The 27,881-nt window shown below is 38.3% G+C and overlaps 1 protein-coding gene across 18 annotated transcripts in view; it reads right to left on the reverse strand.

The window, feature by feature from the left end:
- The window catches only part of C2CD5 (C2 calcium dependent domain containing 5), an 89,845-nt gene that overhangs the window by 30,205 nt on the left and 31,759 nt on the right, over positions 1 to 27,881 (reverse strand). For 11 of the 18 annotated variants that reach the window (XM_063309021.1, XM_063309017.1, XM_063309025.1 and 8 more), the window contains 2 exons: positions 23,261 to 23,369; positions 1,455 to 1,569 (listed from right to left, as the gene is read on the reverse strand). In XM_063309021.1, the coding sequence (XP_063165091.1) occupies positions 1,455 to 1,569; positions 23,261 to 23,369 (224 nt within the window). Of the gene's footprint in view, positions 1 to 1,454; positions 1,570 to 23,260; positions 23,370 to 27,827; positions 27,861 to 27,881 lie in introns of all 18 variants that reach the window. The other 7 variants (XM_063309019.1, XM_063309022.1, XM_063309016.1 and 4 more) reach the window with 1 other exon arrangement.

A 27,881-nucleotide genomic window follows, 5' to 3' on the forward strand; every position in this document is an offset into this window, starting at 1 on the left:
TCAGTTGAAGATCCCTAAGCACATTATTTTTCCATTCTATATTGTCTGTATCCTGAAAGGTCAGACAGGGGAAAAGCTAAAAGTCAACAGGCTTTATAGCTTTGCAGGTAGCCCTAGTTTAGCGACCACAATTGGGATCAGCAACTGAGCTGTTAAGCAAAGCGGTCACTAAGTGAAACCATAACTCTGCTTATCTTCTTACTTCCGCTTTCCTTTGCTTTACAGACCTGAAAAGGCCATATATGTGAGAATTGGCCGCAGTTACTTTATCATCACCGTCGTAACTGTGAACAGTTGCTAAACGAGGCATTCACTAAATGAGGACTACCTGTACCTGAATATGCATCACTCCATCTTCATGTCCCCAAATGGAATCTCCTCTTGTTAGCTTCGTGATAACACTGATCAATAAAGGCTACAAAGTTACAGGAAAGATGCATTGTACCCCAGATAATAAAAGTAAAGGTTCTGTTGTTTAGAATAATTTGTTGTTCCTTTGTTCACCAAAAGAAACAGCGGCAATGCAGAAATAACATCCTTTCTACAATGCTGCCAAGTCTCAGCAGCTAAGTGGCTATATAGGCAATCATTCGTTTAACCATTTGGATATATTACCGGGCTAAAAAAAGTTACTTATGACCCATCTTCAAAGTTATGACCATTGCACCCCCCTAGTCACATGATTACGATTTGGGTGCTTGGCAACTGGCTCGCATTTACGACCAGTTGCAGTGTCCTGCAGCCACATGATCACAATTTGCAACCTTCCCAGCTGGTTCTGACAAGCCAAATCAATAGGGAACCATTGATTGGCTTAACGACTGCCGCAATTTGCTTAATGGCCACAGTAAAAATGGTTGTACAATCAGGTGTGGTCATGTGATGCCTTGCTTAACAACTGCATTGCTTAGCGGCCAAAATTCTGTTCCCAATTGTGGTCATTAAGTGAGGACTACCTGTATTACTAAGGGACGCGGTGGCGCTGCGGGTTAAACCGCTGAGCTGTCGATCGGAAGGTCGGCGGTTCGAAACCGCGCGGCGGGGTGAGCTCCCGTTGCTCATCCCAGCTTCTGCACACCAAGCAGTTTGAAAACATGCAAATGTGAGTAGATTAATTGGTACCGCTTCGGCGGGAAGGTAACGGCGTTCCGTGAGTCATGCTGGCCACATGACCCGGAAGTGTCCTATGGACAACGCCGGCTCCAAGGCTTTGAAACGGAGATGAGCACCACCCCCTAGAGTCGGATTCGACTGGACTTTACGTCGAGGGAAACCTTTACCTTTTTACCTGTATTACTATGTGCCCCATCACCCTTAGTCCTTCCACTTCCCATTACTTAGGCACAACGTTATGCAGTAGGTCTGTGGTCTTCTCTTTTCAGCCTTTCCTTCTGCTACTTGCAGAGATAAAGTGTTAATTGCTAAGGAGCTAGGAAATCAAGCCAGTGAGTTACCAAATGCTTGTTGATTCACTGTAGCCCACCACAGCATGACAGCCCAATGCTTTTGCATGGGATTTGATTTCTTGTCGAATTTCTGCCCACCAGGCATCCCGTGTTTCTGGGTCATCTGAAAGATACAGAGCACATCAGTTTACTATTCAGCAGAGATGCAAACTGTGTAACACGTGTGGCTAAAGCAAAGACATCAACTAAATGCTGGTTAACCTTTTAAAGCTTGTATAAGACCTTGGGAAATGTCTGTTTCCTCTTCTGGCCAATTAAGATAACTGTGGCTACTTCATGACCATGGTGACTTCATGAAATCATATCTAATCCATTTCCCCTTAATTCTAAGAGAATACAAGAACTGAAGGATACGATTTCTGTAGTTAAAAGTTTTGCTCAAAGTACCATTATTATGCTAAACTCTCCCAAGCCGTGATACAGATTGAAGGCATCTTTGACTTTAAAACAGAACAGCAGCATCTGCAGGAATGCTGCTCCACCTCTCCAACTACAAACGCATTTCCAGTCATCAAATCTCAGTAATAAGGGCCCAGTGGTCACAATTTCTCTCCCTTTGGCCCTCTTTTTAAAAAAGCCATTTGAGGAGTTGGGGAGTAAGATAAATCAACTTAAAGAGTTTTGATTTCTTGAATAGCAGTTTCCATTCTGTCATGATAAAATGCCGATTGAAATTTAGGGATCTAAAAAGCACTGGACAATATTGCCCGCTTGATAGAAAAAGTGGGCAAACTAACATTCTGGCACGAGCGTAAACAATTAGTTACTGGTCCTTGTTTTTGCACTTTTAATTGATTTGATCACCACCACCACCACCACAAGTCCTATTGGATATTCTGTTTATACTTTTAAGCCTGATTTACAAGGAAAAAAATACTGAGTTGTTAGGTTAACGTTGAATAATTTTACTGCTTATTCTTTGAAAATATCTTCTTTGTTGGTAAAGAAAATACGTTTAATAGAAATATTCAAAATATTTATTCAAAATATTTTTTTAAGACTAGTATTGATGCTATAACCATAACTCACTTGTAAGTTGCCACATCAAAGGTAAACCTGGTTGAATTAGCTTGGTGTTAGAATTTCAAACCTGTACTCTAACCTTTTCGGAAACCTACATGGAAGCGTATTTCAATATTTGCAAATAGAACTTGAATTCTATTGAACTTGCAAGAATTACTTGCAGTGATATTGGAGGAAATTGCTTGTAATTTCCAGTGATTACGGAGCCCTGTACAAGCCAACCCTGTTTTTAAATTATTAAGAAAAATCGGCTGTTTAATAGAGGACTTATTAACCTAGAAGAAATAATTTCACAGCAAAACCCAAATTGCACAGTGAAGTACGCTTTAGACAGGGCTTTGGGAACTCTCTTCTTAAAACCTGTAGATCACCAGTCAACACAAAATTCCTTAAATGAAAATATTCATTGTCCCACTCACTCCACAATTACAATTATATCATACAGGTAGTCCTTGCTTAATGACCACAATTGGGACCGGAATTTCGGTTTCTAAGCAAAGGGGTCATTAAGCGAATCTGACCTGATTTTACGACTTTTGTGGCGGTTCTTAAGTGAATCACCACCATGCTAAACAAGCCGTGTGATCGTTAAGCGAATCACGTAGTTCTCCATTGATCTTGCTTGCCAGAAGCTGGCCGGGAGGGTCAAAAATGGTGATCATGTGACCATGGGACGATGCAAAGGTCATGAATGCAAACCGGTTGCCAAGTGCCTGAATCGTGATCACGTGACCATGAGGATGCTTCAATGGTTGTAAGTTGTTTTTTTCAGCACCGTTGTAAGTCTGAACCATCACTAAACAAATGGTTGTTAAGTGAGGACTACATGTATACCCAAATTTATTTTAACTGTCTGAGGCCTTGTCTATTTAAAGCATGGAGCAAATGAATGATAGTGGGAAGGATGTTAGCTAGGAATGAAAAAATGGAGATACATTGGTAAAAATCTGGCTCTCGGAGAGACAGCATCAATTTTCTTCTATCAGGTGCCAATCCAAAGGTCAACACTGGCTGACTTCCTTGTGGTTTCTTTGGTTTTGCATTTACTGTGGTTTATAAATTACAGTTTACGGCTAAGCATTGTGTGTACAAGGATGTTACGGCTTCTTCAACAAATTCTGAGTAAAAAGTACGTGTGAAGAAGGAAATGGTGTAGCTACTGAACTTAATTTGGATCCACTATGGATAACAGTTGGGCCTTTGTTCATTGCCTTCAGAAAAAAAACAAAACAAAACCCTAGCAGCTAAGCACCTAAACTATAATATAATGATACAATTTTCCCTGAAGGCCTAAGTATTGGTGATTATTTTAGTCATTTTGAAAAATAAGAATATCTTATTCATATTTTAAATATAAACATAATCTTCTCATTGTCAGAACCTGATAATACAGCACGTTGTTTATCAGTATTCCAATAGAAATGCTTTTTAATGTGTAAGGATATCTACTCCTAAATAAGACAGAATACAAAGAAGACCAGAAAACTGCATGCTTAACCCTTCCCACAATAAAGGGAACCCAAAACAATGCTGTAAGAGCCAGCAATGATAGTTTGAAGGAATTATTTTGTCCAGATTGACAAATCATTCTAAATGTGTCTATGTAATTGGTATAGTACTTCAAATACTCATGTCGGTGTAGAAAATTAAATATAGTTCTGCAACTTGCATATTACACTGTTGACCTTCTCTAGAGCATTTGCTGGGAGAGCAAGTTTTAGAAGTATGGAAATAATCTTAATCTGTATAACCAAAAAACTAAAACTGTCGGTCCATTCCTAAAACCAACACTCTGCTTCTTTCTATCTCTTCCTGCCAATCACAGGTTGGCAAACAAGTTTACAAACTTGACCCACTTCCTCAATACCAATCTTGTGAACCTCCAGATGACTACACCTTGTATCATCCCTTATGGAAGTCTTGCCGCCTAATGCTATGTATAAATAGTCCAACATCATTTGGGGAACTAAAGATTTCCCCATCCTGCCCTATCCAGAGTTCAGGATCCTCCTATTACCTTTGTAGCTTTATGCTGCTACTTGTTCAAAATGGGAGTCATTCTAAAAACTTAAGACATTATTCAATGTTGGGTTGTTTTCCCTTTTTAGTGCATCTGAATGGTTTATTTTTTGCCTGAGACAGATCAGGGTGGATGTATAGGGTTGTAATCAGACACCTCTACAAACACTGAAAGCTTATTCAAATTATCTGTCTAGGCATGGGGGATGTCTGGTTTTCCCCGCAACCTCACATGCAGTGTGTTGCGGAACAGGGCCATGACCTGCACTGGTAATGAGTTTCTCAGAACGGAGTGGCAAATTTCTTTTAAACAAAATGAATGCAGATAGTCTTCCAATTTATCCTACAGTGTGCAATGAGCTATGCTTAAAAAAATCAAGATCTTATTTTCTGATCATCCTAACCATCAAAATTAAACCAAGAACTTTTTACTGGCCATCTCTTTGGAATTCATTATTTATTAAGAAGACGGTTCTTCTTGTGCTGTTTTTACTGTCTTATTGTTTTATTGTATTTTAACGTTTTACTTCTGTTTTATGTAACTCGCCCAGAGTCACTCTCCTGAGTGACTATGAGTGAGATGGGCGGGGAATAAATTTGATGTATAAATAAATAATAATAATAATAAAATATAAAATCGAAGTGTCAGCAGTGTAGTGGCCCAGCTTTCTCCACTGTATTCCTAAGATTTTTGCTTTTTGCTTTATTTATATAATAAAGGAGAGAGCGAGACAGACAGACAGCAGGGTTGTTTTTCCCTTATGGTTTCCGTTTTTGTTTTTCTTCCTTTTATTTCATCACACATTATTTTTCTTTTATATTTTACTGTTCCTCTTTAATTACTATGCACTTATATTCTTTATCTAATTTGTATTCAGGCAGTGATCAATTATTAATGTGCATCTCTAGAAACAAGATTAATCTTTTTATTAGAGGAATACTTTTTACATACAAAGAAATACTTTAGATCTTATAAAAGACTGGTATTTGAGTGGTATATATTTGTGGGCCAACAGAATACACTTAAATGTACTTAGTCCTAATGTGAAAGGTTTTAGAGAATTTAGAAAACAACATGAAGTTTTAACCCATTTCAGATCTTTAAAACATGTTCCTTTTATACTGGGGACACATCTCCCAGAAGAAGATAAGAGATCTACTGGATTGCGTAGGTATATTTGCTTAATGCTTCAAAGCAAGGTGAAAGGGGTGGCCATTCTGATTCATACACATTTTTCTCTACAGGTTCAACAAGCTGTAACTGGTAATTTTGGGCAGTGGCAAAATTTGAAAAATAAATAAATAAATTTCAATTGGTAAAATCTTTGATATAAATATGGTTATGATCCATGTTTATAGTCCATGAGTACTGATGGCGAGCAGGAGGGGGCCTCTATCCAGGGGGGAAAACGCATGCGTAGTACTGAGGAATTAAGCAGCCGTTCAAAGAGACACAGATCAGACCCGCCTTGACTTTTGGAGTTTATATGTCTGGGTTTTTCCCACGCTTCTTCAGTTTGTTAGGATTCTGTCTTATGTAGCAGCAATAAACACTAGAGACCTACTCCTCGTCTCAGCATGATTTCTGACTGTTAGGACACTAACAGACTCCCTGTTTTTTTTACAGTATGACTGTTTTCATTATTTAAATATTTGTTAATGACCATTATTATCATAACTGGAGATTTTAGTATTAGATTCTGAATTAGATAGGTATATACTCAACTGTAAAAAGACAAACATTAGTTAAGAACTATAGCTACATCGTAATGGATAAATTAAATTTGATCTCTGGCATTTCTTACATCCTAAACAGCGGGAATACGCTTTTTACTCAGCAGTGCATCAGATTTTTTTTAACTTTGATGTTTTGGTTTCTTCAACTGTATTTCAACAAATTCACACATGCATGACTGAAAATTCTGGTTTATCAGTTTACGACCCAATCAGCTTAAATTTACAATAGTTTACAACATCCAGAAGCCGGTATTTCAATGTCTCTCTACTGAATGACAGTGAATGTATAAAACAGACGAATTCTGAGACATTGCAGTACTTTGAACTTAATGCAGGAATGGCTAGTTCCTTAATTTTTGAATGTAAGACTTATACTTGTGGTTGTATTATTGCATACTCATCTCTTTGGACACAGATGGCCAGATGTCCCACTACCATCTTATATACGGAGATACAAGAAACTAAGTTTTATTGTAAACCACCCAGAGTCCCCCTCTTTGGGGGGAGATGGGCGGTAATAGAAATTTGAATGAATGAATGAATGAATGAACAAATAAATGGCTTAAATAATATCTTACCACAGCAAACTGAATGAGTGTTGACATGTTTACATCAAAAATAGTAGGAAAATGGTGAAAATCTTGGCAAGATTTTGGCAAACCACGTGAAGCAAATATATACATATTCTGTGTGTATATATGCATACCTATATCTATCTATATCTATTTTTTTTTTGCATGCTCTCTCCGTATGGCACATGTTTAGCTTCTAAAAGTACTGCCTAAACTTTTAAACTGTGAATAAATGTTCAGAAGGGTAGACTGGACGACCAGCTATTAGAGTATAAGTAAAAAGATAGAACAAGTGTTCAAAAGAATCTTTTTGAGAATTCCCAATCGAAGTATGGGAGAATTTTTGTTACTAAGGAGCAGTATTGTAAAATTACTGAACAAGACCTCTCCTACTCCTGTGATTTTAGAGTGATAAATCCTTATGAATTCCCTTCAAATAGTAACTTTGCATGTGATATTTCACAGTAATATTTCTAGCTAACACTGAATTCTGAAAAGTTACTACAAGATTCAACAGCTAAAGGCCACAGACCTGAAAACCCAAGGACACTGTGGTATCATGTTTATACCAAGTGGCATTCTGCCATATAGGGCCTCTCAAACCCTTAATGTTCTATTCAGAATCCAGCTAAATTGTTAAAACTGAGAAGTGGGAAGACCACGGTAGTTTGGGGGAACAGAGTTAGCTTCACTCTGTTGGAAAACAACATGGAAAGAGGGCAACATCTGAAAAGAAAATATCTCCGAGAGTTAAATATACTTCCTTGGAAATACACTTTCTTCTGCCATGTTATAAACTTTACCGGATTTTAGCTCTGCCTTCGCTCTGCTAATTAATGGAAGGGGGGGAAATCATATATACAGAATGCAGTGCATATTTACATATGATAGACACAAACTTACCTTTGCACGTTAAAAGAGAAATAATGACTTAATAAAAACCAAGACACCACAATATGCCAGGCGTCGTTCATACAAAATACTGGAATGCAATGCAATGCAATGCAGAGCGTTCTCTTTTGTTTTCTGACACAGATATTCACAAGCAGCTTTTCTTTTCTTTCTTTCTTGACACATGAGCCACACAGATCCACAGGGCGATGCTGTCAGAGCATTTACACATTTGAGTAAAGCTAAGGAATTACATATACAGTCTGGGAACTGAGGGGGAACAGCAGGATGGCATGTATCCAGCACACTCCACAGGGGCATCGTTGCCTGTTGTGTTCCAGGCTACAGCAGAAGCTTAAAGGAGGGCTTGCAAAGCAGATTCAGCAGACGGGAGCCAGAAACAGTGGGTAATTTGGCGCATGCTTGGATCAATGACGGTACAGACTGAAAACTATGGCAGCTCACTGAAATGGTTACACAAAGAAATGGCCCTGACGTCTAGGTGAAAGCAAAAGGCAAGCATACATGGCACTCACTCACAAGCTTTTCTAGCAAAAACCTACATCCAGCTAAGTCTAGCCAGGGTTACCGAAAAATGTTTGAGAAGATTTACTTAAACGGCCTGCAAATAGAGGAATTTTTCAAGAGTCGATTGGTACTTTGAATCTTGCCGCCCGGAACGGCACTGGAAGGCACGGTCTAGGTTACTAGAGCTGTGCAAGAGCAGTGCAAATCAGACATTTCTGCTCTGAAAAGTCAGCTGGAGCCATGCTCAACTTTTGTAAGTTTATTTCAAGGACACACCTGTTTCTCCCAATACTGTTTTTAGTATGGCACATTATCTCCCTGACCTGTAGGGCTGAGTTTAATGTTTTTACTGGGACGATCTAAAATAACTGTGTTTAATCACTACATTAAAAAGGCAGATCCTCATCCAAGCACCCCTAAAAATAAACGTGTGAAAAAAGAAAACCTTATTAATACCGAAACATAAGATATATATTGTTAAAACATCACAATTTTGACTTACATTCGTTGTGGCATAGTACAAATTTGAACAGTGAAAGAACAGAAAGCACTTTTTAAATTCTTATTTTAGGGGACAGAGGCTGAAGAGCAAGTAAGATCTAAACTCAGTGCAGTGACCAATCGAAATATGGCATTGTGTTCAAAGCTGAAGTCAAGTACAGGTAGTCCTTGCTTAACGACCACAATTGGGACCAGAATTTTGGCTGCTAAGTGAAGCAGTCATTAAGCGAATCTGGCCCAATTTTACGACCTTTTTGTGGTGGTCGTTAAGTGAACCACGTGGTCCTTAAGTAAATCACAGTTTCCCAGATTTTGTTTGCCAGAACCTGGCCAGGATGGTTGAAAATGGCAATCAAATGACCACAGGATGCTGCGATGGTCATAAATGCGAACTGGTTGCCAAGCGCCCAAATAGTGATCATGTGACCATGGGGATGCTGCGACAGTCATAAATGTGAGAACTGGTTCTAAGTCATTTTTTCCAACACCGTTGTAAGTCTGAACCATCACTAAACAAATTGTTGTTAAATGAGGACTACTTGTATTGCATCATCTAATTTGAAAATCTTTCAAAGAATTAATTATAAGTGAATGTATTGTTGATCCAATGCACAACCGCTCCTCAATGATGGCATTTTATCAGTGTACAGGAAACACTTTTTTTCAAAACCACCATGCACTCAACTTGTATTTTTTTGTGCAAGAAGACGGAGAAGATGGAGAAGTGTCTGTGAAGATATCTTGCAATTTTCCCCTTTAAAGCTAGGTAAATATCCAGATAGGTCAGGTTAATGGGATGCCCTCCTCTGCTTGCTTCAGCATTAAGAAGGATGACCTTTCCCAATCCATTAATGTTCAGGATACTCCTAAGGAAAGCAGCAAAGCTCTGCCTAGGAACCTGGGAAAAAGTAAACTGCATGCTGCTCTTATATAATTACTGTTATATAATAATTGCCACCTGGATACTAATGGGTGGGCTGGGGTGGAGCATACCCTGCACAGGAACCACATGCCATATGCATCACTACCTTGACAGGGGAAGAGCTGCAACTAAATTAAAAAAAAAATCATTTATTTTAAATTGTTTAAAGAATAAAATAAATGACTTGATAAAAGAAAAAAAATAAGAAAAGAGACAGTGATTGGAAAATAAAGTATCAGTGAATAAACAGATAATTTACAATTGTCATAAAATTTAGAATTCATTATTTCATTGATTAAACCATTAATTGAATATATAAAACTAAAATCATTGTATCATCTTGAGAAATAATTGTAAATCCCTACTCAACTCTAAACAGGAATATTTGTATTGATGTCACCCCTACTTATTATTATCTAAAATAAATGCATGTGATCTTATGAAAAGAAAAAACAAAAGAAAACCAACTCCCCCACAAATCCTAAAAACAATCAGTAAAAATTTTAATTTTTTCTAAAAAGTTCTAAATTCCCTCCCATTGTACTCAATTGGTGATGATATCAAATTATTTATAAACATTAAAACTGCTCCTGGTTACTATCTTTACATCAAATATTTCCTGCTTAAAAACCATATTCTAAGCATCAAAGTTTGCCTTGTTGTGTGACATGTAATACAGGGAAGCCATGTATTGTTTAAATTTAGTCAAACTTCTGTTCTAGATGTATACTGTTATTTTTGCCATTGCTGCACATTCCCCAAGTTTGGCTTCCCAGTCTGATATTGTTGGCAGAAGTATCTGTTTCCCAACTATTTTTTCTAGGTTTGCAATCTTGAAGAAGGAAATATACGTCTAATCTGAACTCTGTATTTCTAGGTAAATACTGGAAAAATTAAAAAAGATCACTCAACAAACATCCAGAAATTATAATCAGCATTCAGCATGATTCTGCTACTAGAAGCTAATGAGTTGAATGCCATTAAGCAGTTGAATGCCTATTTTTTATCAGGTTGTTGATACCTCTCAACATTAGGTCAGAGATGCTAAAAAGCAATTGGTGTTTTCTTGGTAGAGATTAATTACTTGGTACAGTAATTAATTTTTTGAACAAGCTACAAATGTTGTAAAAATGAAATTTTTCACAGATGATTACTAAAAGGATTTACATTTATACTTTCATAAGGATTAACAAGTAACATAAGAAAGTTTGAAGAAGCAGGATAGAAAGACTACTGACACTTTTGAACTTTGGTGTGGGAGAAGACTCCTGTGAATACCATAGATAGCGAAGAAAATAAATGGGTCATTGAACAAATCAACCCAGAATTCTCACTCAAGACACAAATGACCAGGCTCAAATTATCGTATTTTCCTGAGAATTAGGGAAGGAAAGAGAAGAAGAAAACAACCAGTAGCAAGGTGTATGGACTCAATTACAGTGCAATGGGTACCTTGCTGGAAGACTTGAAGGGCCAGATCGGGGCCAGATCATCTTGGAGATCTATCTATATAGAGTACATAGATCTACTCTGTCTACTAGGTCATTAAGAGTTGACACTAACTTGAAGGCACATAATCAATCAATCAATCAATATATAATTATACTAAATGCAAGGGAAGTTCTAATGATATGTATCGTTAATAATCCTTAAAAATATCCGTAACAACTATAAATTACTTTCCCTAACCTTTGTCACCGAGAGCCAGTTTGGTGTAATGGTTAAGGCATCAGGCTAGAAACCAGGAGTTTCTAGTCCTGCCTTAGGCACAAAGCCAGCTGGGTGACCTTGGCCAGTCATTCTCTCTCAGCCCTAGGAAGCAGGCAATGGCTAAACACTTCCAAAATCTTGCCAAGAAAACTGCAGGGGCTTGTTCAGGCAGTCGCCGGGAGTCAACACTGACTTGAAGGCACATACATACATACACACAACCTCTGTCACCCCCTAGCTATGTGCACTTCAATTCCTAGAGCTCCCTTCAAGGGCAATGCTGACTGGGGAATTCTCACACAACTGGAATCTATCTAGTAAAGCTTATGGAACATAAGCTGCATTGGAGAATGGTTGCCCTCTCTTTTGTAGTAAGATATCATTCTGCCATTGTCTTTCAACGGATAGTCAAAAAGCCCGACATTTGTAACTGTACCTAGAGAATCAGAAATAAAGAATTTAAACATTTTATCAGAAGTATTATATTCCAAATACAAAATGCCAAACTCTTCAGACATTAGGCATTATGACTACTTACAAGCCCAACCTAAAGTAGCTATTCCACAACAATGAAATATAGATACAACAAGGATAGGGAACCTGTAGCCTTTCAGTATGTCCAGAACAATGGCCAGTGAGCAGATAAAAATCAGTAAGAGTTATGGTTCTACAACATCTCAGGGGCTGTAGATTCTCCATCTGTGAGGTACAGGAACCCAACCCAAATGCAACTGTGTTCCCGTGACTATTTTAGTAGAACCACTGCAGGAACTAAAGTTAGCCAGAACAGAAATGGTTGTAGAGCTCCCCATTTTCCAATGTAACATAGGCCATCATTTTTAGCAGTGTCCCTTGTAGACCACACAATACAAACAGGTCAGTCTCTATGCAAAATCAATCGATCGATCGGTCAATTGAACTGAAAATAAATTGAAACACGTGTATATTGGAAATGGCAATACTCAAGACAAGCGAAGAAGCATTTCACTCTCCAAGCAACACTGATTAGTATACTGGAGGTGCCTCTCTTGAACCAAGGAACTTCAGAGACAAACCAAAGCATATTCATCACAAGTTTCAACTATCTTTTGCAGCTTGAACAGAGTCAAAGAATTTCTGTCTTTATATCAATGCCTAATATCAATCATATTTGCTGATTTTTAATTTCTTTTAACCTACTGTTATTAAATTCTTGGCACATCCAATCCAGGCATGAGATTGCTTACTACTACATGCATTCTGATAAAGTGGATTTACTTTTTTAAACCTGTATTTCTTACTTGTGTTAATCTTTGAGGTTTCACAAGATGGTTTTTCATGCAGGAAGGTATTGTGTTAGGTCTTTAGATGTCATCAAGGAAGTGCCAAGCCCATCCAAGGCCAGCTTTGTGATTCAGAGAGTACTGTACTTCCAGATGGATCACATAATACTCTCGTAGATTTTTTTCATTAAATATGTTGTTTGGTAGGGCTCCTATTTCCTGCTTTAAGTATAACCAATCCATCCAGGCTATGTATAGCATGATCCTGAGCTCAAATGTCAAACTAAGCCCTGCCTCTTAAACTATGGGCAAAAATAAACGTCGGGTCCTGATTTCTATTATAGGACCTAGAGTGGAAATCCCCTTGGTGCAAATGATTAAAGTTTTACACAACTTACACAATTTTGATAGCCATGCTCTTTATTAAGCTATATGGGAAAGCCTAGCAATTTCTAAGATGTCTAAATGGCCAATAAGTAAACAACGAGAACTCTCTAGGCTGTTTTAATCTAAAACTGTATGATTATTGCTGATATTAATCAAGCTTTTCTCATTTCAAATTACATCTCTTGTTGCATTCTGCAGAGTAGTCTACTGAAAAGGTGCCTGCTGTCTGATAGTCGTCAGTGATGTGGTCCAAGCTAAGAAATGATTAATAAACCAGACTTGGCAAGTGCTCAACTGGATGAGAACCAAGCATGAATTTCTCTATTATGAAATTATTACTCCTACCAACAGTCAAGGAGCCCAGAAACAGTATATTCAACATTGTCGTATCAGATATCACTGGTCTGCCATTACCAGTATTAGCTGGAATAAGCAAGCTACCCTACGCAATCCTAAAACTTAACCTACTTCTGCCAAAATTGCTGATGTAAAGACAAATAGTTAACCAATTTAGCATTCCAAAACTCTAATGCTGCACTGAGCCATTAATATCAGAGGCAGATCTCAAATACCATGCATAAAGTCACTCTATAAGGATGCTATTGAGAATGTTGATATTATTTTTATTTTTTAAGTTCTATGAATAATTTTCAGAACATGAAAAACTAGTTATGTGGCTTTGGATACATCTGTTGTTTTTAGTTTTTGTAATCACAGTCTGTTTATAAACATTTCAAAATGTATTCACCTTTCAGTTTCTAATCATTTTTTTACTTAAAAAGAGCATAGGGCCCACTAGCAATTTCAGCAGTGTAAATTAGAAATCAACTGTTAACAACAGGTATTGCCTACTACTTTCTATCTCATACAAAAGGACTTTAACCTCAGAAGCTATGTAAATTATCTACCCAGCAATGAAGTTCTCATTACCATAATTAAACTAAGCATGAATTTTATACACCAGAAGATTTAAGAAATTTTAGCAGTGTAAAATTATAATTGGAACAAAACTATTTTTTTTTCTGCACATGACTAATTTTAAAAGTGCAGACAGCAGCAACTATTCATAAACCTGGAGGAAGACAGAGGTAAATATATTTTTTTAAAAAAGAGTCTTTGAAGTTCTTATGAAAAAAATTATACCAAGATGGTTGGTCAGAGTAAATACATTTAACTTTTTTTTAATGTACTTACTGCAAGTCAACAGGGTTTACTTTTGAGTAATTATAATTAGAGACAGCTTGGTGCAGTTATTAAAGCATCAGGCTAGAAACGGGTAGGCTGTGAGTTCCAGTCCTGCCTTAGGCACAAAGCCAGCTGAGTCACCTCGGGCCAGTCCCTCTCTCTCAGCCCTAGGAAGGAGGCAATGGCAGACTTCTGAAATCTTGCCAAGGAAACTGCAGGGACTAGTCCAGGCAGAAAAAAATCAGTAGAAAAAGAAAAAAAAACCCTATATGAATAATTCAAAGACTGATATTGTAAACATAAAGATATTTTCTCTAATTCTGCTAAGGTCCATTAGACCATGGCTAAATCTAAACACTTAAATTACGTGTTTATCTTATTTTGCATTCAAGAAATCATCTAACATGGTCTCGTGACAAATCAAATCCTTTTACCTGTGACCTGGACCCCTGGATTTCCTGGTCCTTTCAGGCATCCAAGGTGAGAGGGAGGGAGGGCTGGAGGTGATAAACATCTCCTTAACAGAATGAATGACACCTGTCACTTTCAAGAAGGCAATGTTGTGCCCTCTCTTCAGAAGTTCATCTTCTAGATCAGTGTTCCTCAACTTTGAGAACTTTAAGATGTGTGGACTTCAGCTCTGAGAATTCTTCCAGCCAGCCATGCTTTAAGATGTGTGGACTTTAAGAGGTGTGGACTTCAGCTCCCAGAGTTCTCCAGCCAGCTGAAGTCCACAAATCTTAAAGTCCACACATCTTGCTGGCTGGAGAATTCTGAGAGCCGAAGTCCACACCTCTTAAAGTACCCAAGGTTGAGAAACACTGGTCGAGACACCACAGTATTAGACAAATTTCCTATTTTCCCTTTTGGGGGAAGATTTTAGAGAAAATGGTGGGGCTTTAGCTGCAAAGGAACCTGGATGATTATAATATGGATCTTTTTCAGTAAGAATTCAAATCAAGTTATGGGATGTTGACATTATTGGCTGCTATTATGGATGTCCTCTGTCAGGACTGGGATGGTAAGAGTACAGCTCTCTTGATTCTGATTTTTCAGCTGTTTTTGAAACTATTATCAATCCTTATGGCCAACCTACAAGGGTTGGGAATGTGGGGACATTGTTTCACAGAGCCTGTACCAGTTAATCACGGTGGAAGATATATAGTCATGTCTGCCCCCATTTTGTATGTGGTACAGCAGGGTTGATCCTCTCAACGTTATTTAACATTCACATTAAACTTCTGAGACAGCTCATCCATTGATTCAGTATAAAATGTTAATAATATGTTGATGAGATCCAGATCTTAGCTGAAAGCTGACAGAAGATGCTGTGGAGATCCTTACGCAATGTTTGGAGGCTGGATAGGACAAAACAATTCAAGGTTGAATCGCAGCAGGATGAAAGAGCTGTCTGTGGAGCAACCATGTGACGGCTCTGTGTTGGTGGTTCCCTTGAAGGCTCTTCTCTTCTCAAAAGAGCATGTCTGCAACTCAGGCGCATTCTTGGATTCATGGTTCCATCAAACTCAACAACTGGAAGCCATGGCCCAGAGTGCCTTTGCCCAGATTCAGGTGTTACACCAACTGCATTCCTTTTTGCAGTAAGAGACTCTGGCAACAACCATTCACGCTCTCAATTCCTCCAAAATGGATTATTGCAATGCACTCTCCCTGGGCTGCCTTTCAAAACTACTTAGAAATTGCAACTGGTGCAAAGCCCACACACTGTTGACACAAATCAATACAGCACCTATTTTGGAGCAGGGAGGAGCCAAAATGGTGATGAGGCAGCACGCTCCAAAAAATGCTCCTTCAACTTCTCTAGTTTATTCTACTTTGTTTGCTTTTATCCACCTTATTGTGAGAGATAAAACCACTGTGAATACTGTCCCATTGTTAAGTCTGGTTTTAACCTAAATTTTTATTCTTTTTGCTAGAGGGGAGTATCTCCAACAATAGGCTTTCCTGACAAGGCAAAAGTAGAGATAAAAAGAAGGGCATGCCAAAAACTAAACAGGGATGACAGAAAAACTTTTAATTCAAAGGAAGGACATCAACCGTAATCAACTCATGCTAATGCTTCAGTTGGTGAGTCAAACTCTCATGCCTTTATATCCAGTACCCTGTTAGACTTGCAGAGTGAGAAACTTACTTTTCTTGAAGAAAGTTGTGAAGGAAAAGAGGTCTGAAACCCTCTCTCCTGGACTCTGACGTGGAGTTGGTAGCTAAGAACTGTTCGTTCACAGCTCAAACCGTAATTTCCATCTACAGCCAGCTGCTGACAGGTAACAAGATCAACAAATTTTAAGCATCTCTTGGATCAGTATACTTTGGATTAGAGGAGGAGGTTTCATCAAGATCAGTTGCGCGTGGCTACTTTGGGCAGCAGGCAGAGGGCTAATATCACTGCAGATCCGTCCTCTGGTACAAAGACCTTCACTCTTAATGGCCCCATTAAATCAACTCTCTACAGCAGTGTTTCTCAACCTTGGCGTGTTTAAGATGGGTGGACTTCAACTCCCAGAATTCCCCAGCCAGCACAGCAAAGCAGGCTGGGGAATTCTGGGTATTGAAGTCCACCCATCTTAAACTCACCAAAGTTATGAAACACTGTTCTACAGGCTCAGGCGTTTGACCGCAGGCAACCAATTTAATTCTGGCAAGTGGCAAACTAAGAAACCCATACTCCTCTCCCTCTCTTGATTCTTCGCTGCCCAGTACTTCGCTGCGATTCACCGGATATGGACTGGCTACTCTTGCCTGCTTGCTATGCTAGAATGGCGTTTCCTTCAAATTTATATACACTGTCCCCTCACACTTATCAGGATGAAAGACCTTCTGGGCCAATTTCAAATAACTCCAATTTGAGTTTTTAAGGATGTTAACCGTCCGCCTTTATTTGAGCCCAAAAAGGAGCTTCTATTTGGGGTAGTCTTGGACCAAACAAGCTCATAGCCTCTCTGCAACTGATAAAAAGGGCAGGTCTGCTAGATTCAAGGGCAGCTGCGCTTAGACGTTCTTCTCTGAATCAGAGGACTGATGAGCGACCTTTCTCCTGTGCGCCTGAGGATGGATGTGTATCTAGCTTAAATAAAGTCTGGAGCTTCTTTACACCTGCCATATCCTCTCTAGGACCATGTAAAACCTTTGCCCTGGCTTCCGGCAAAGAAACTCAACCACCTACCTCTACATATACCTCTACTGGGACTGGAATTTCGGCTGTAAGTGGAGTGATCATTAAGTGAATCTGACCCGATTTTATGATCTTTTTTGCAGTGGGCATTAGGCAAATCACCATGGGTGTTAAGCAAACCACGTGGTCATTAAGTGAATCATGCAGTTCCCCACTGATTTTGTTTGCCAGAAGCTGGCCGGGAAGGTAAAAAATGATGATCACATGACCGCAGGACACTGTGAAAGTCATAAATGTGAACCGGTTACCAAGTGCCCAAATTGTGATCAGGTGACTGTGGGGACACTGTGAAGTTCAGAAGTGCGAGGACTGGTCATAACTTGTTTTTTTCAGCACTGTCGTAAGTTTGAACCATCATTAAATGAATGGTTGTTGAGTGAGGACTACCTGTAAATGATGATTAAGCCAATCTTTATAACCTAAATAATTCATTCCCCAGTTCTCAGCAGGCAAGTAAGTCCTTATCCTTCCTCTATGGTCCCAGGATGACTTTAGATCACGATCCTCACTTTTTTGACTTGAGCTATATGCACCTGAGAGCCAATCTGGTGCAGTGGTTAAGGCATCAGGCTAGAAACTGGGAGACCATGAGTTCTAGTCCTGCCTTAAGCACAAAGCCAGCTGGTGACCTTGGGCCAGTCACCTTCTCTCAGCCCTAGGAAGGAGGCAATGGCAAAACACTTCTGAAAATCTTGCCAAGAAAACTGCAGGGACTTGTCCAGGCAGTCTCCAAGAATCAGACACAATTGAAGAGATTAAAAAAAAAAAGTGCACCCGGCCATATAGACAAACTATTACAGAGTAAAGATATGTAACAATCTAAATGCTCCCTCAAGGACACTGGATTCTATTCTTGATGACAGAATCTTAGATGCCTCCAATGCTCCTCCAGCCCAGGGTCAAGACATGCACCTTGGGCCCTCTCTTTAACCAATGCTGGATAGGAGCCCTCCTTGATTAATTACTCTGCCATTTCACCCAACAGAACAAATCAAGGTATTTAAGTATTTTCACATCACTAGCAAGTATAAAGCTATGCCAACTATGCTATTTTAGGCATGCGGAAATCAGCCTCAGCTCCACAGCTTCTCCACTTCTCCAAAAGAATGCAGTTTGTACTTGCAATCCTTAAAGTCTTCTCAGCTAAGGTTTGTGCTCAACTCCTTTTCAGAGTCCAGTTGGGCCCTAACAGGTCATTCTTTCCACTTGAAAGGGGACCACTCTAGTTTCTAAGATCCACCTTCCAAGTTCTCTGCTGCATTCCTAATGTGGTGCTGCACCATGAAGCCAGTTTATTTAAAACTGAAACATCTGCCTGGATTCATGTCCTTTCTTACTGGCTTAAGCTACCTTTTTCTCCCAGATGGTCTAGCTCCTCTAAGCTTGACTGTTCACAACTTAATTCTTCCTGGAGTCAGGCACTTTACAAGGAACTAAAATTTTTGGCTTTTCATGGGCTGCAGCCTCCCAGATGAGTTATGAACGTGTGTTAGCCTTTCTTAAGACACAAATGGACCTTTCAGTTTTTCCTAGAAACGTGTTTTTTGAGTTGCTGTCTGTAAATCTGCCACAATCTTTCTTTAAGTAGCTCTGGCTCTGAGGATCACTTATTTTATTTAGTTGATTTATGTATGTGCGTTATGTTTATATGCACTTTTATTGATTTTTTTATTAATGTGTTTGTGTTGGGGAACTGCATTCTATTTGTAATCTGCTTGTGCTGCTCTATAACTATATTAAACCATACTCTCTCTTATCCATTTTGTGGGCACTAGTCTGTCTTTTAATAGGTATACAATTCAAGATTTTGCTTTTAATCTCTAAAAGCCTATAGAGAAAAGGCCAAGGATACCTATATTTCTGAAGATGCTATCCCCAAGATCCAGATAGCTCCCATTTTAATCGCCTTTCAAAAAGTGATGAAAATATGCTTTTCCAACAGGCTTTTGGGACCTAATATCTACTCTGTTTCCTATCCAATCAATAGTGGGCTATATTAAATTTTACTGCTTTTTCATTTATTATTCTTATGGTTTTTATTGGTTTTTGTGATTTGATTTGTAACCTGCACAGAGGTGTGTAATTTTGGTGGTACAGAAGTACTAGGAATAACATAAATAGCAAATAATTCCAGCTCCTTTTCAGTGGATGATTGTAGAGCTTTCCTGAGAATTTAAATCAATATTCAGAGCAAAAGCAAATACAATGAATGAATGATTAAATACAATAACCTGATTTGTTTTGAATGCTTTTATTGACATAAATTTGCCCGAAATAAGGAATATACTAGATGATAGATTTATCAACCATCAATTTAATATAATTGGGGAATTTAACGTGACTCTGAAAATCATGCTTATTGGACAAGAATAAGATGTCTTATTCAACAACAACAACTACTAATTTTGCTTCTAATACAGAGGCAGCGAAAGTGATCTTCAAACGAAACTTCTCCATAACTGAGAACCCACACAGAAGATTCTACTCCTAGTGGAGGTAAAGCTAAATCTTGAACGGAAAGATTTTGGAACATGATTTGACTATATTGACATATAGGGATATACAGACTAGCAAGAAACTTAATGAGATTTAATTTCATAATATAACCTACCATGCTAATCATAAAAGTTATTTAAAATTTTCACAGTGAAAAAGAATGAAATTTGAAACATTCGCTTAGTAGTGAGTTAAGGTATTTCTAAAAAGACTTCACTGAGCTGCCATAATTTTGGTCAGTGTATGTAGTGCTGAATGACTAATAAAATACCTGAATTGAAACTATTCCAGTCTAGTAGTTTGTATGATCTTGTGTTACCCATAATTCCGACAAAGGCTGAGTTCAAAACAGCAAATAAGTAGATCAGTTATGGCAGCAGAATATAGTGAAAGAAAGAAAAAGCACACACACACACACACACACACACACACACCCCAACAAGAACACAACTGAGAGTGTTGCTCCAAAGGAACTGGAAAGATACAGACAGCAAAGTTAATAAGAGAATGGAAACAGAGGAAGACAGAAGGAATATACTGTGTTAATCTAACTATATGCATCAAGTAAAGCAAACAAATAAATAAAATTATTACCAATATCACCTTTTGAAAGTTTGGGCTAAGTTTTCCGATACACAGCTAGTAGTTTATACATTTTAAAGTCTACACTATTTGTGCTAGAAGTGGCTTTTGACAGTTTTTTCCCCTTTTAAAGCAGAAGACTTGGCAGACACAGCATTATACAAAAAATATTAACATTTTATCAGCGTAATCTTTCATCACGTTTCTTGCTACTATCTCACTAACCATTCCTCAGTAAAAAAACAAACGAACAGGGATTTGTAGGAAATTAATTCTAAACAATGTTCTTGTAGAGTTGACTGTATGTTGGGAGGCTGACCCGGGAGGAAGGGTCTACAACCACAAAACCACAAAAGTAGACATACTGACACACACATTTCATGCCAAGGCTGAAACCAAACATGGCCATATGCACACCATTGCCTCTTTGAAAGTCACATTATTTTGATAATAGGGTGTAAACAGTACAAAAACTATGGTTAGACCTCAACTAGACAGAGACAATCTTGTCTTATCTGGCAATTATCCATTCTTGGCAAGAGCAGAGAGGCATTTTGGAAGTGAGAAATCTTCTTCCTTGGGAAACTGGAGGCAAGAAATGTCTTTGGTTGAAGGAAAGGGCTCCCATCCCACATCTAGAAGACAGTCTTAAATTTCTGTACCTTCAACTGAGGGGTGGGAGGAGGCAGAGGATGGGAGGAATAAAATTTATCTATCTAAAAATCCAGTTAAAATGGGTAGAATAAAGTTTCTCTTTGATTCTTGTCAAAACAGAAATTTACCAGGTAAGACAAAACCATTTTTTTCTCCCTCTGCCACACAAATGGGTCTTTGCAAGATTTGAAGCAGCAGCTACGTTGATTGCTGTATTTTGTAAAAAGAAATCTAAAAGGCATTCAGCACAGCAGTGGCCAGAAAGGTTAACAAGGAGAGCTTCCTACATCTATTCAGAAGAGGGTTAATGGAAGGAATGTTAGCTAGCGTATTGTCCCAGAGCAATTTTGCCATATGGTCGCTGCAGTCAATGCCTTGATATTAGCTATCCAAGACAGAGGTTCCTCTGCTGCAGATCATTCTTCTGATATTTTCTTTATCAAAAAACTCATTGTATTCAAAATAATCTTCCAGTGATGCAGACAAGGTGACCACAGAAGCATCCAATTCAGAAACTATCAGATGATTCAATATATCCTAAAGGAGAATAACCTGCTGGTAAATTTGCCTGCTGTTTTTGTTTCCAATGGAGATTTCCATTCAGACCAGAATCTGCTCAAACAGAAGTTGAAAGGGACCTGAGGGAATTATAGGAAAAGTCTAGCCAAGACTACAGGCTGGAATCAGCCTGCCAGGAATCATCTGAATATCTGACACATCACTAAGAAGATTCTGTCAAAACTTCTTGGAGAGAAAATGTCTCTACTATCAAACGTTTATTTGTTCAGTGAGGCCACAACTGAAAGACAAAACCTTCCAATTAAATTCTTTGACCCAGCAGGAGCTAGTCAATTATCACAGTCTGCTTTTATTGGTTAGAAGGACTTCGAGTTTACCCTGTTATTTGAATAGGAGTTGTGGAACGTTGGGATTATTTATTCGTTTATTTAGAAATATGGCATCTAAAAAAAAAAACTGGATAGGCAAGAGAAGGGCAAGGATCTAACCCAGTCTCCTGTAGCACTCCCTAGACCAGACGGTCACTACAGAATAAAAACCTACAAGTAGAGCATTATTTTTGTTTTTGTTTTAATGTTTATAATTAGGTTGGCAGCATTAGCATTTACTGCTTCCAGTTATTGCTCAAAAACACATTCCATTTGGAAGCTTGTTCTGATCAAAGACTGAAGATTTTAAAGATATGTTTATTTCTTCAACTTGTCTACCACTTAGGCTACTCAAAGTGGCTAAAGGATCAAACAAAATAAAGCAAAGGTGGTGGTGGGGGGACTCCAATGCTACCTATCTAAAGAAACAGATCCCTGTTCCAGAGCCAGGGCTGAAGCAACACTCTTTAAACCTATGCTAGGCAAAGCCACGTAGAATATTTTTCAAGGATAATCATTTTCTAGAACTAAAGGATCATTTTCTAGAACTTCCTGCACTAATCCTGTAACTCCCAAATTAATCCTGAGTCAGGAAGACTCGACCAAGAGCAGTCCACACTCTGTTCTATAGGGGAAATTATCAGAGTGGAAAAATGGTTATGAACAGAATGAAAAGGCCAGCATTACAAGGAATACCTTTGTCTAACATGCATTCTCTAGCCTTATCAGAACAGATTGGGCGCTGGGAGCCAACCATCTTTAACGAAGTCATTTCTAATCATTTCCTCATCTAGTTGGAGGAAATTCTCTCCTTCCAAAATGTACTTCTGATTGGGTTAAAAGAATCCGTTAAAGACATGTCATGTCATTTTAAGGACCTTATTTAAATCATCATCATTCATGTCAGTTGGTATTCTTCTGTAACAACTTCTAAAGTTTTAAAAAGAGATAGCGAAGAAGACTTAATAAGCTTGCACTTAGATATTTATTCAAAGTCTTACTCTTACTAGGAATTTTAATTTTAGAATCTGGAAACAAAATGAAAGTAAATTCTGGAGTGGTATCGTATGAGTTATATAGCTCCACGGCACAGAAAATGTTAAAAGGAAGTAGCCTTAAAATGTTTGCTAAACACTGCTTAACCATTAAAGGTTTTCCAAGTTCTTACCTCCAGCAAATGATAAACATAAATACAAGGAAACAAGGTCAGAACAAAATGTATCTAGATTTAGGCTTATAACATACCAGGATTGTGGATACGATCCAAGAGTTTCACAGAGCGAGCACTGACAACACCACCAACGTGGAGAAGGAAGCCTGGAGGAAACGCCGTCAAAGTAAAAAAAGGAAATTCCTGTGCCAATTAAAAGAATAAAATAGCCATTGACCTCATGAACTTGTTCTACTGCTCACCAAATCAACATGCGTGAGGGTCTTATGAAATACAGATGAAAAACAACAACAACTGGAAAAGGGCTGCCTTCAAATATATACCAGGAATAGGCAACCTCTTCAAGTCAACAGACACATGTAGAATTTTGGGCATGTGACATGGACTTTTTTGCAGCATTGCTGCACAGTGAGTATGACCAGTCACAAATACTCAGTCACCCAAAGGTAGCCTGATAAGGTTGCTCCCCTTTTCCCCCCAGGATGCATTCTACCACTGAGTAGGTATTCCCATCATCAAACGAAACACTGGGCTGCAGCCACACACACAACATACACCCCGTTTTTATTTTCTAAGAATGTCTTTGGGGGTTCCATGCGCAAATGATGCTGATGCCAAAAGCTGACATTGTAGCATGTCGCTCCCCCTTTAAAACAATGAAATCATGTAGATATAAAAGGATGTGTCCATGGGTACGCTGCTGCCCATGGTCATCATGTTGCCTATCCCTGGTTTACATTATGTACTGAGCAAGCAAAATGTATGCCATCAAATTTGCTTGGGGCAGCAGACATCTCAAAAGCCATTATGATGCTACTTTCCCCCACAGAATCCTGCTGCTGGACAAAATCATTAACCATACACTGTGACATCATAGAAAGTGGGACTCAAATTTTCCGGTGAGTGCCTTAAAAGGAGAAAGCATTTTAAAGAGCTCTTCAAATGTAGAATATAATCCTATCTGTTTTTATTTTGAAATTTTATGTACTAATCCCACTGACAGCTTGTTATTATGTTTAAGTTATAATCCTATGTATACTTACTTGGGAGAAAGTTACTGAAACCAGCAGAGTTTATTTCTAAATAAGGATTCATACAACATGGTTGTTAAAATCTAATACTACTCCTCATGTTTCTTATGGCAGTCACTTTATTAAAAAAACGAAACAAAATGCTAATGCAGTAACTTTGCAGAAAGATCATCTCAAAGAAACACAGAACTAAAACTTTTCCAAAGGACGTTTTAATAGGAACTAAATAGATTTCTGCTCTGTGGTTGGACACCGGTAATGATACTGACTCTGGGAAACCGTCCAGAGTCCCTTCTTTGAAGGGGAGATGGGCGGCAATAAAATCCGATAAACAAATAAATAAATAAATCATTCTCAATTTTTTCTCTTAATGCTAATTTGGTTGTATCACAGTAATAAGTCATATTCCACATCTGTGCTTAAGTTCAATGTGAAATTTAGTGCCAATGTAACCAAGTACTGCTGTGACTTTGTCACCTTTTCTAGAAACCTTGAGATCAGGCTGCCAGAATATTTGATGTCCTTAAGCATGTATACTTTGGTAAAAATTACCTACTCAAGTAAATCAATCTTGATCATAATTCTTTGCACCATGGCATTAATTTTGCTTCTGGTATGGATTCCTAACAAGGTCTAATATGAAGATAAATCACATTTGTGTAGTAAATATTATTAGGTGATTTCAGGTTACAATTGCTTTTCCCATTGTAACCGAATGAGACCTTGGATGGTATTGCCCCATGCAGACTCTCTCCTTGCTCCAATCCCAGGGTGCACCCTGGTTTTCTGAGCAGTTCTGGGAGATGAAGTGCAAGACGAGAAGCCCAGAGCACCATTGGAGGAAAATGGAAGAGTGAATCTGATCAAACACGGGTAAGAATCTGTATTAAAGCTTACATCATGGTGATAAGGGCAGCGAAACAAGGTTATTTTTCCACCCTTATATTGCATCTGCCAATAGCCACTCAGTGGCCCTGTTTAAGCTGACCTAATCCCTGCTGTGGAGGGATGACTCACAGGATGGTCTCCAGGGCTGCTGCAAGGAATATTCTTGCTATTTGGCAGATAAAGTTACTTGGATTTGCTCAGAGTTGGATTCTGACAGGACAGGTCTAGATGAGGTGCTGAGGTATGGCCTTGTACAGTTATCTGGAGCAAGTTTGACTCTGTGATTCTTGAGGAAGTGGACAGGATCCTCCAGTCTGTGACCTCAGCCACCTATTAAAACCAGACCCCACCTGGGAGATGACTTGCAGTTGGACCCATCTGGCGGTCCCTGCTTCTCTGGAAGAGGGTGATTCCCTCAGCCTTGAAGGAGCTGTGGTGCGCCCTCTCCTCAACAGACCATCACTGGACCCAACCATCCTAGACAATTTCCACTCAGTCTCTAACTTTCCCTTTCTAGGGAAGGTGGTGGAGATGGTGGTTGGGCTTCAACTCTAAAGGACCCTGGAAGAAGCAGATTATCTAGACCAGTTTCAGTTGGATTTCAGACCAGTCTGCAGTATGGAGACAGCATTAGTCTCTCTTGTTGATAACCTGTGGCAGAGCCAGGATTGAGGTGGTGCTCCTTGATCTCTCAGCAGCTTTCACTATCATCAACCACTGCATCCTATTAGGGCTGGGAGTGGGAGGCGCTATTTTGTGGTGGTTCTGCTCCTTTGTGACCAATTTCAATCACTGTGACAGGTCACACCCACAGCCTGTTACTTATGGGGTGCCTTGGGGTTCGACTCTCTCCCCTCTTTTAACATTTACATGAATCCACTGGTACTACTAACTAGATAGAAGGAAAAAAATATTATATCACATGGGAAATGATAAGGACAGTTTCCCCTAATCACAAATCATAAGGTTCACATTCTAGATAATCTATGCCTTCAAGTACAGACCATTCTAGAACAGTTATTTTGTGAAGGGATTTTTTTAAAAATCAACCTAGGAAAAGGAGAAAAGAGAACAGAAACAAGAAAGCAGGTGAAAAAAACATCCCTGCAATACTCCTTGGGTTTAAAAAGTATACCTACTAAGATTCTACAAATACTATCTTAAAATACATTTATTAACAAGATAATACAAAAATTAGTTGCACTTTATGGTTCAAATGTAACCCTAAATTATAAATCTTAAGTGGAATCTTTTGAACCCATCCATGTGGCTGCACTACAGAAAATGATGGGAATGAATAACATCGAGACTTGGTAATCATTTAGCATATACAGTGAAATTTTCTCAATTTTCCAGACCATGATACAAGGGACTGCATGCAACAGACAAAATTTCCACATTATACAGATGTTTTACGTAGTGTCATTTTCAAGATGATATTATCATGCAAATGGCAAATTACTGAGACAATTTACTTTTGTATTTATTTAAAAGATATTAGTGAATAACTGACCTTCTGTTAAAACAAGGTTTCACTGTATTTGCACTGGATAAGCATAAAGACTATCTTGAATTTGACACCTGCATCTTTTAGTTTATGGATCATTTTAGGTAAATACCAACTGGCCAAATTGGCTACGCTGCCCTGTCCCCTGGCAATGCTGATTTTATTTTTATTTACATATGATAACTCATGTGCATTTCCATGACCTGTTTTCATAAAATCTTATTAAAGACCCAGAAGATTAAAAAACTTTTTATGTGAAAAACATATTGAATGAATTAGCCCTGTGGCTTAATATCACAATTCAAAATGTTCCCTTCAGTTTCTCAACCTACTGAAGCAAGCATTTTGTGAAACTATATCACAGTGTAGAAGTTAGGTACATAAGCAGTAGTAAAGTTTACAAATTCCAGTGACACCTGCAGAGTCTCTTTAGGATACAGAGGTTAAATAATGTTTAATATATTTCAGGGTAACTATTACACTATTAATATTTCCAATGGAGGACCACAGAGTCACCATTGGACATGTTGCACTATAAATGCCAAAAAAGGACTTGATTTGACAGGGGAAAGCAGATGCAAGCTTAAAATTGTATGTCCAATATGAAGCTAATTCAAACATGCCATCATGCATATTCTCTATGCGTGTGATTTGTGAAGAAGCTTAATAGTCATTTTAAAGGCATAAACTTTTAAAGATCTCTTAAAAAATAAAATATCAGTTGTATGTGACTTACAAAGAATATACATTTAACTACTCAGATTGCAAAGTCAATACTTTTGAAGAATTAAAACATTTACTGCATATCAACTGAAAGACTAAACCAATTATCCACAAAACATCTAAATTATTAGGATAAGCAGCAAAGTCAACAAAGTCAACACTTCTTCCTTTGCTAGCTTTCAAATTAAATATTACAAAATTAAATCAAATGAGCTATTTAAAACAAAATGAAAAGTTACATGAAACATACAGTCATGCGGAACATTTGAAAAAAAGGACCAACTGGACTATTTAAAAGCTCTTGGAAGCTTTCTTGAATTTTTTTTTATTTTTTTTTTGCAGAGGAACAATTCTAAAAGGAATGTGGAGAAAATAATAACCAACTCCAAATTCCTAAAATAAAAGTTCCAAGGTAGATATAAGATTCTCAAAATAAAATTAACACAAATAGAAAGAGGTGAGGAAAAATGTCACATTGTGATTGGAACATACCCGCCTTCTACAGAACCTATGGGGTGATCCTCCCTTAGCAATAGGTAACACAAG

This window comes from Candoia aspera, chromosome 7, assembly GCF_035149785.1.
Source record: "Candoia aspera isolate rCanAsp1 chromosome 7, rCanAsp1.hap2, whole genome shotgun sequence".
Lineage (NCBI taxonomy): Eukaryota > Metazoa > Chordata > Lepidosauria > Squamata > Boidae > Candoia > Candoia aspera.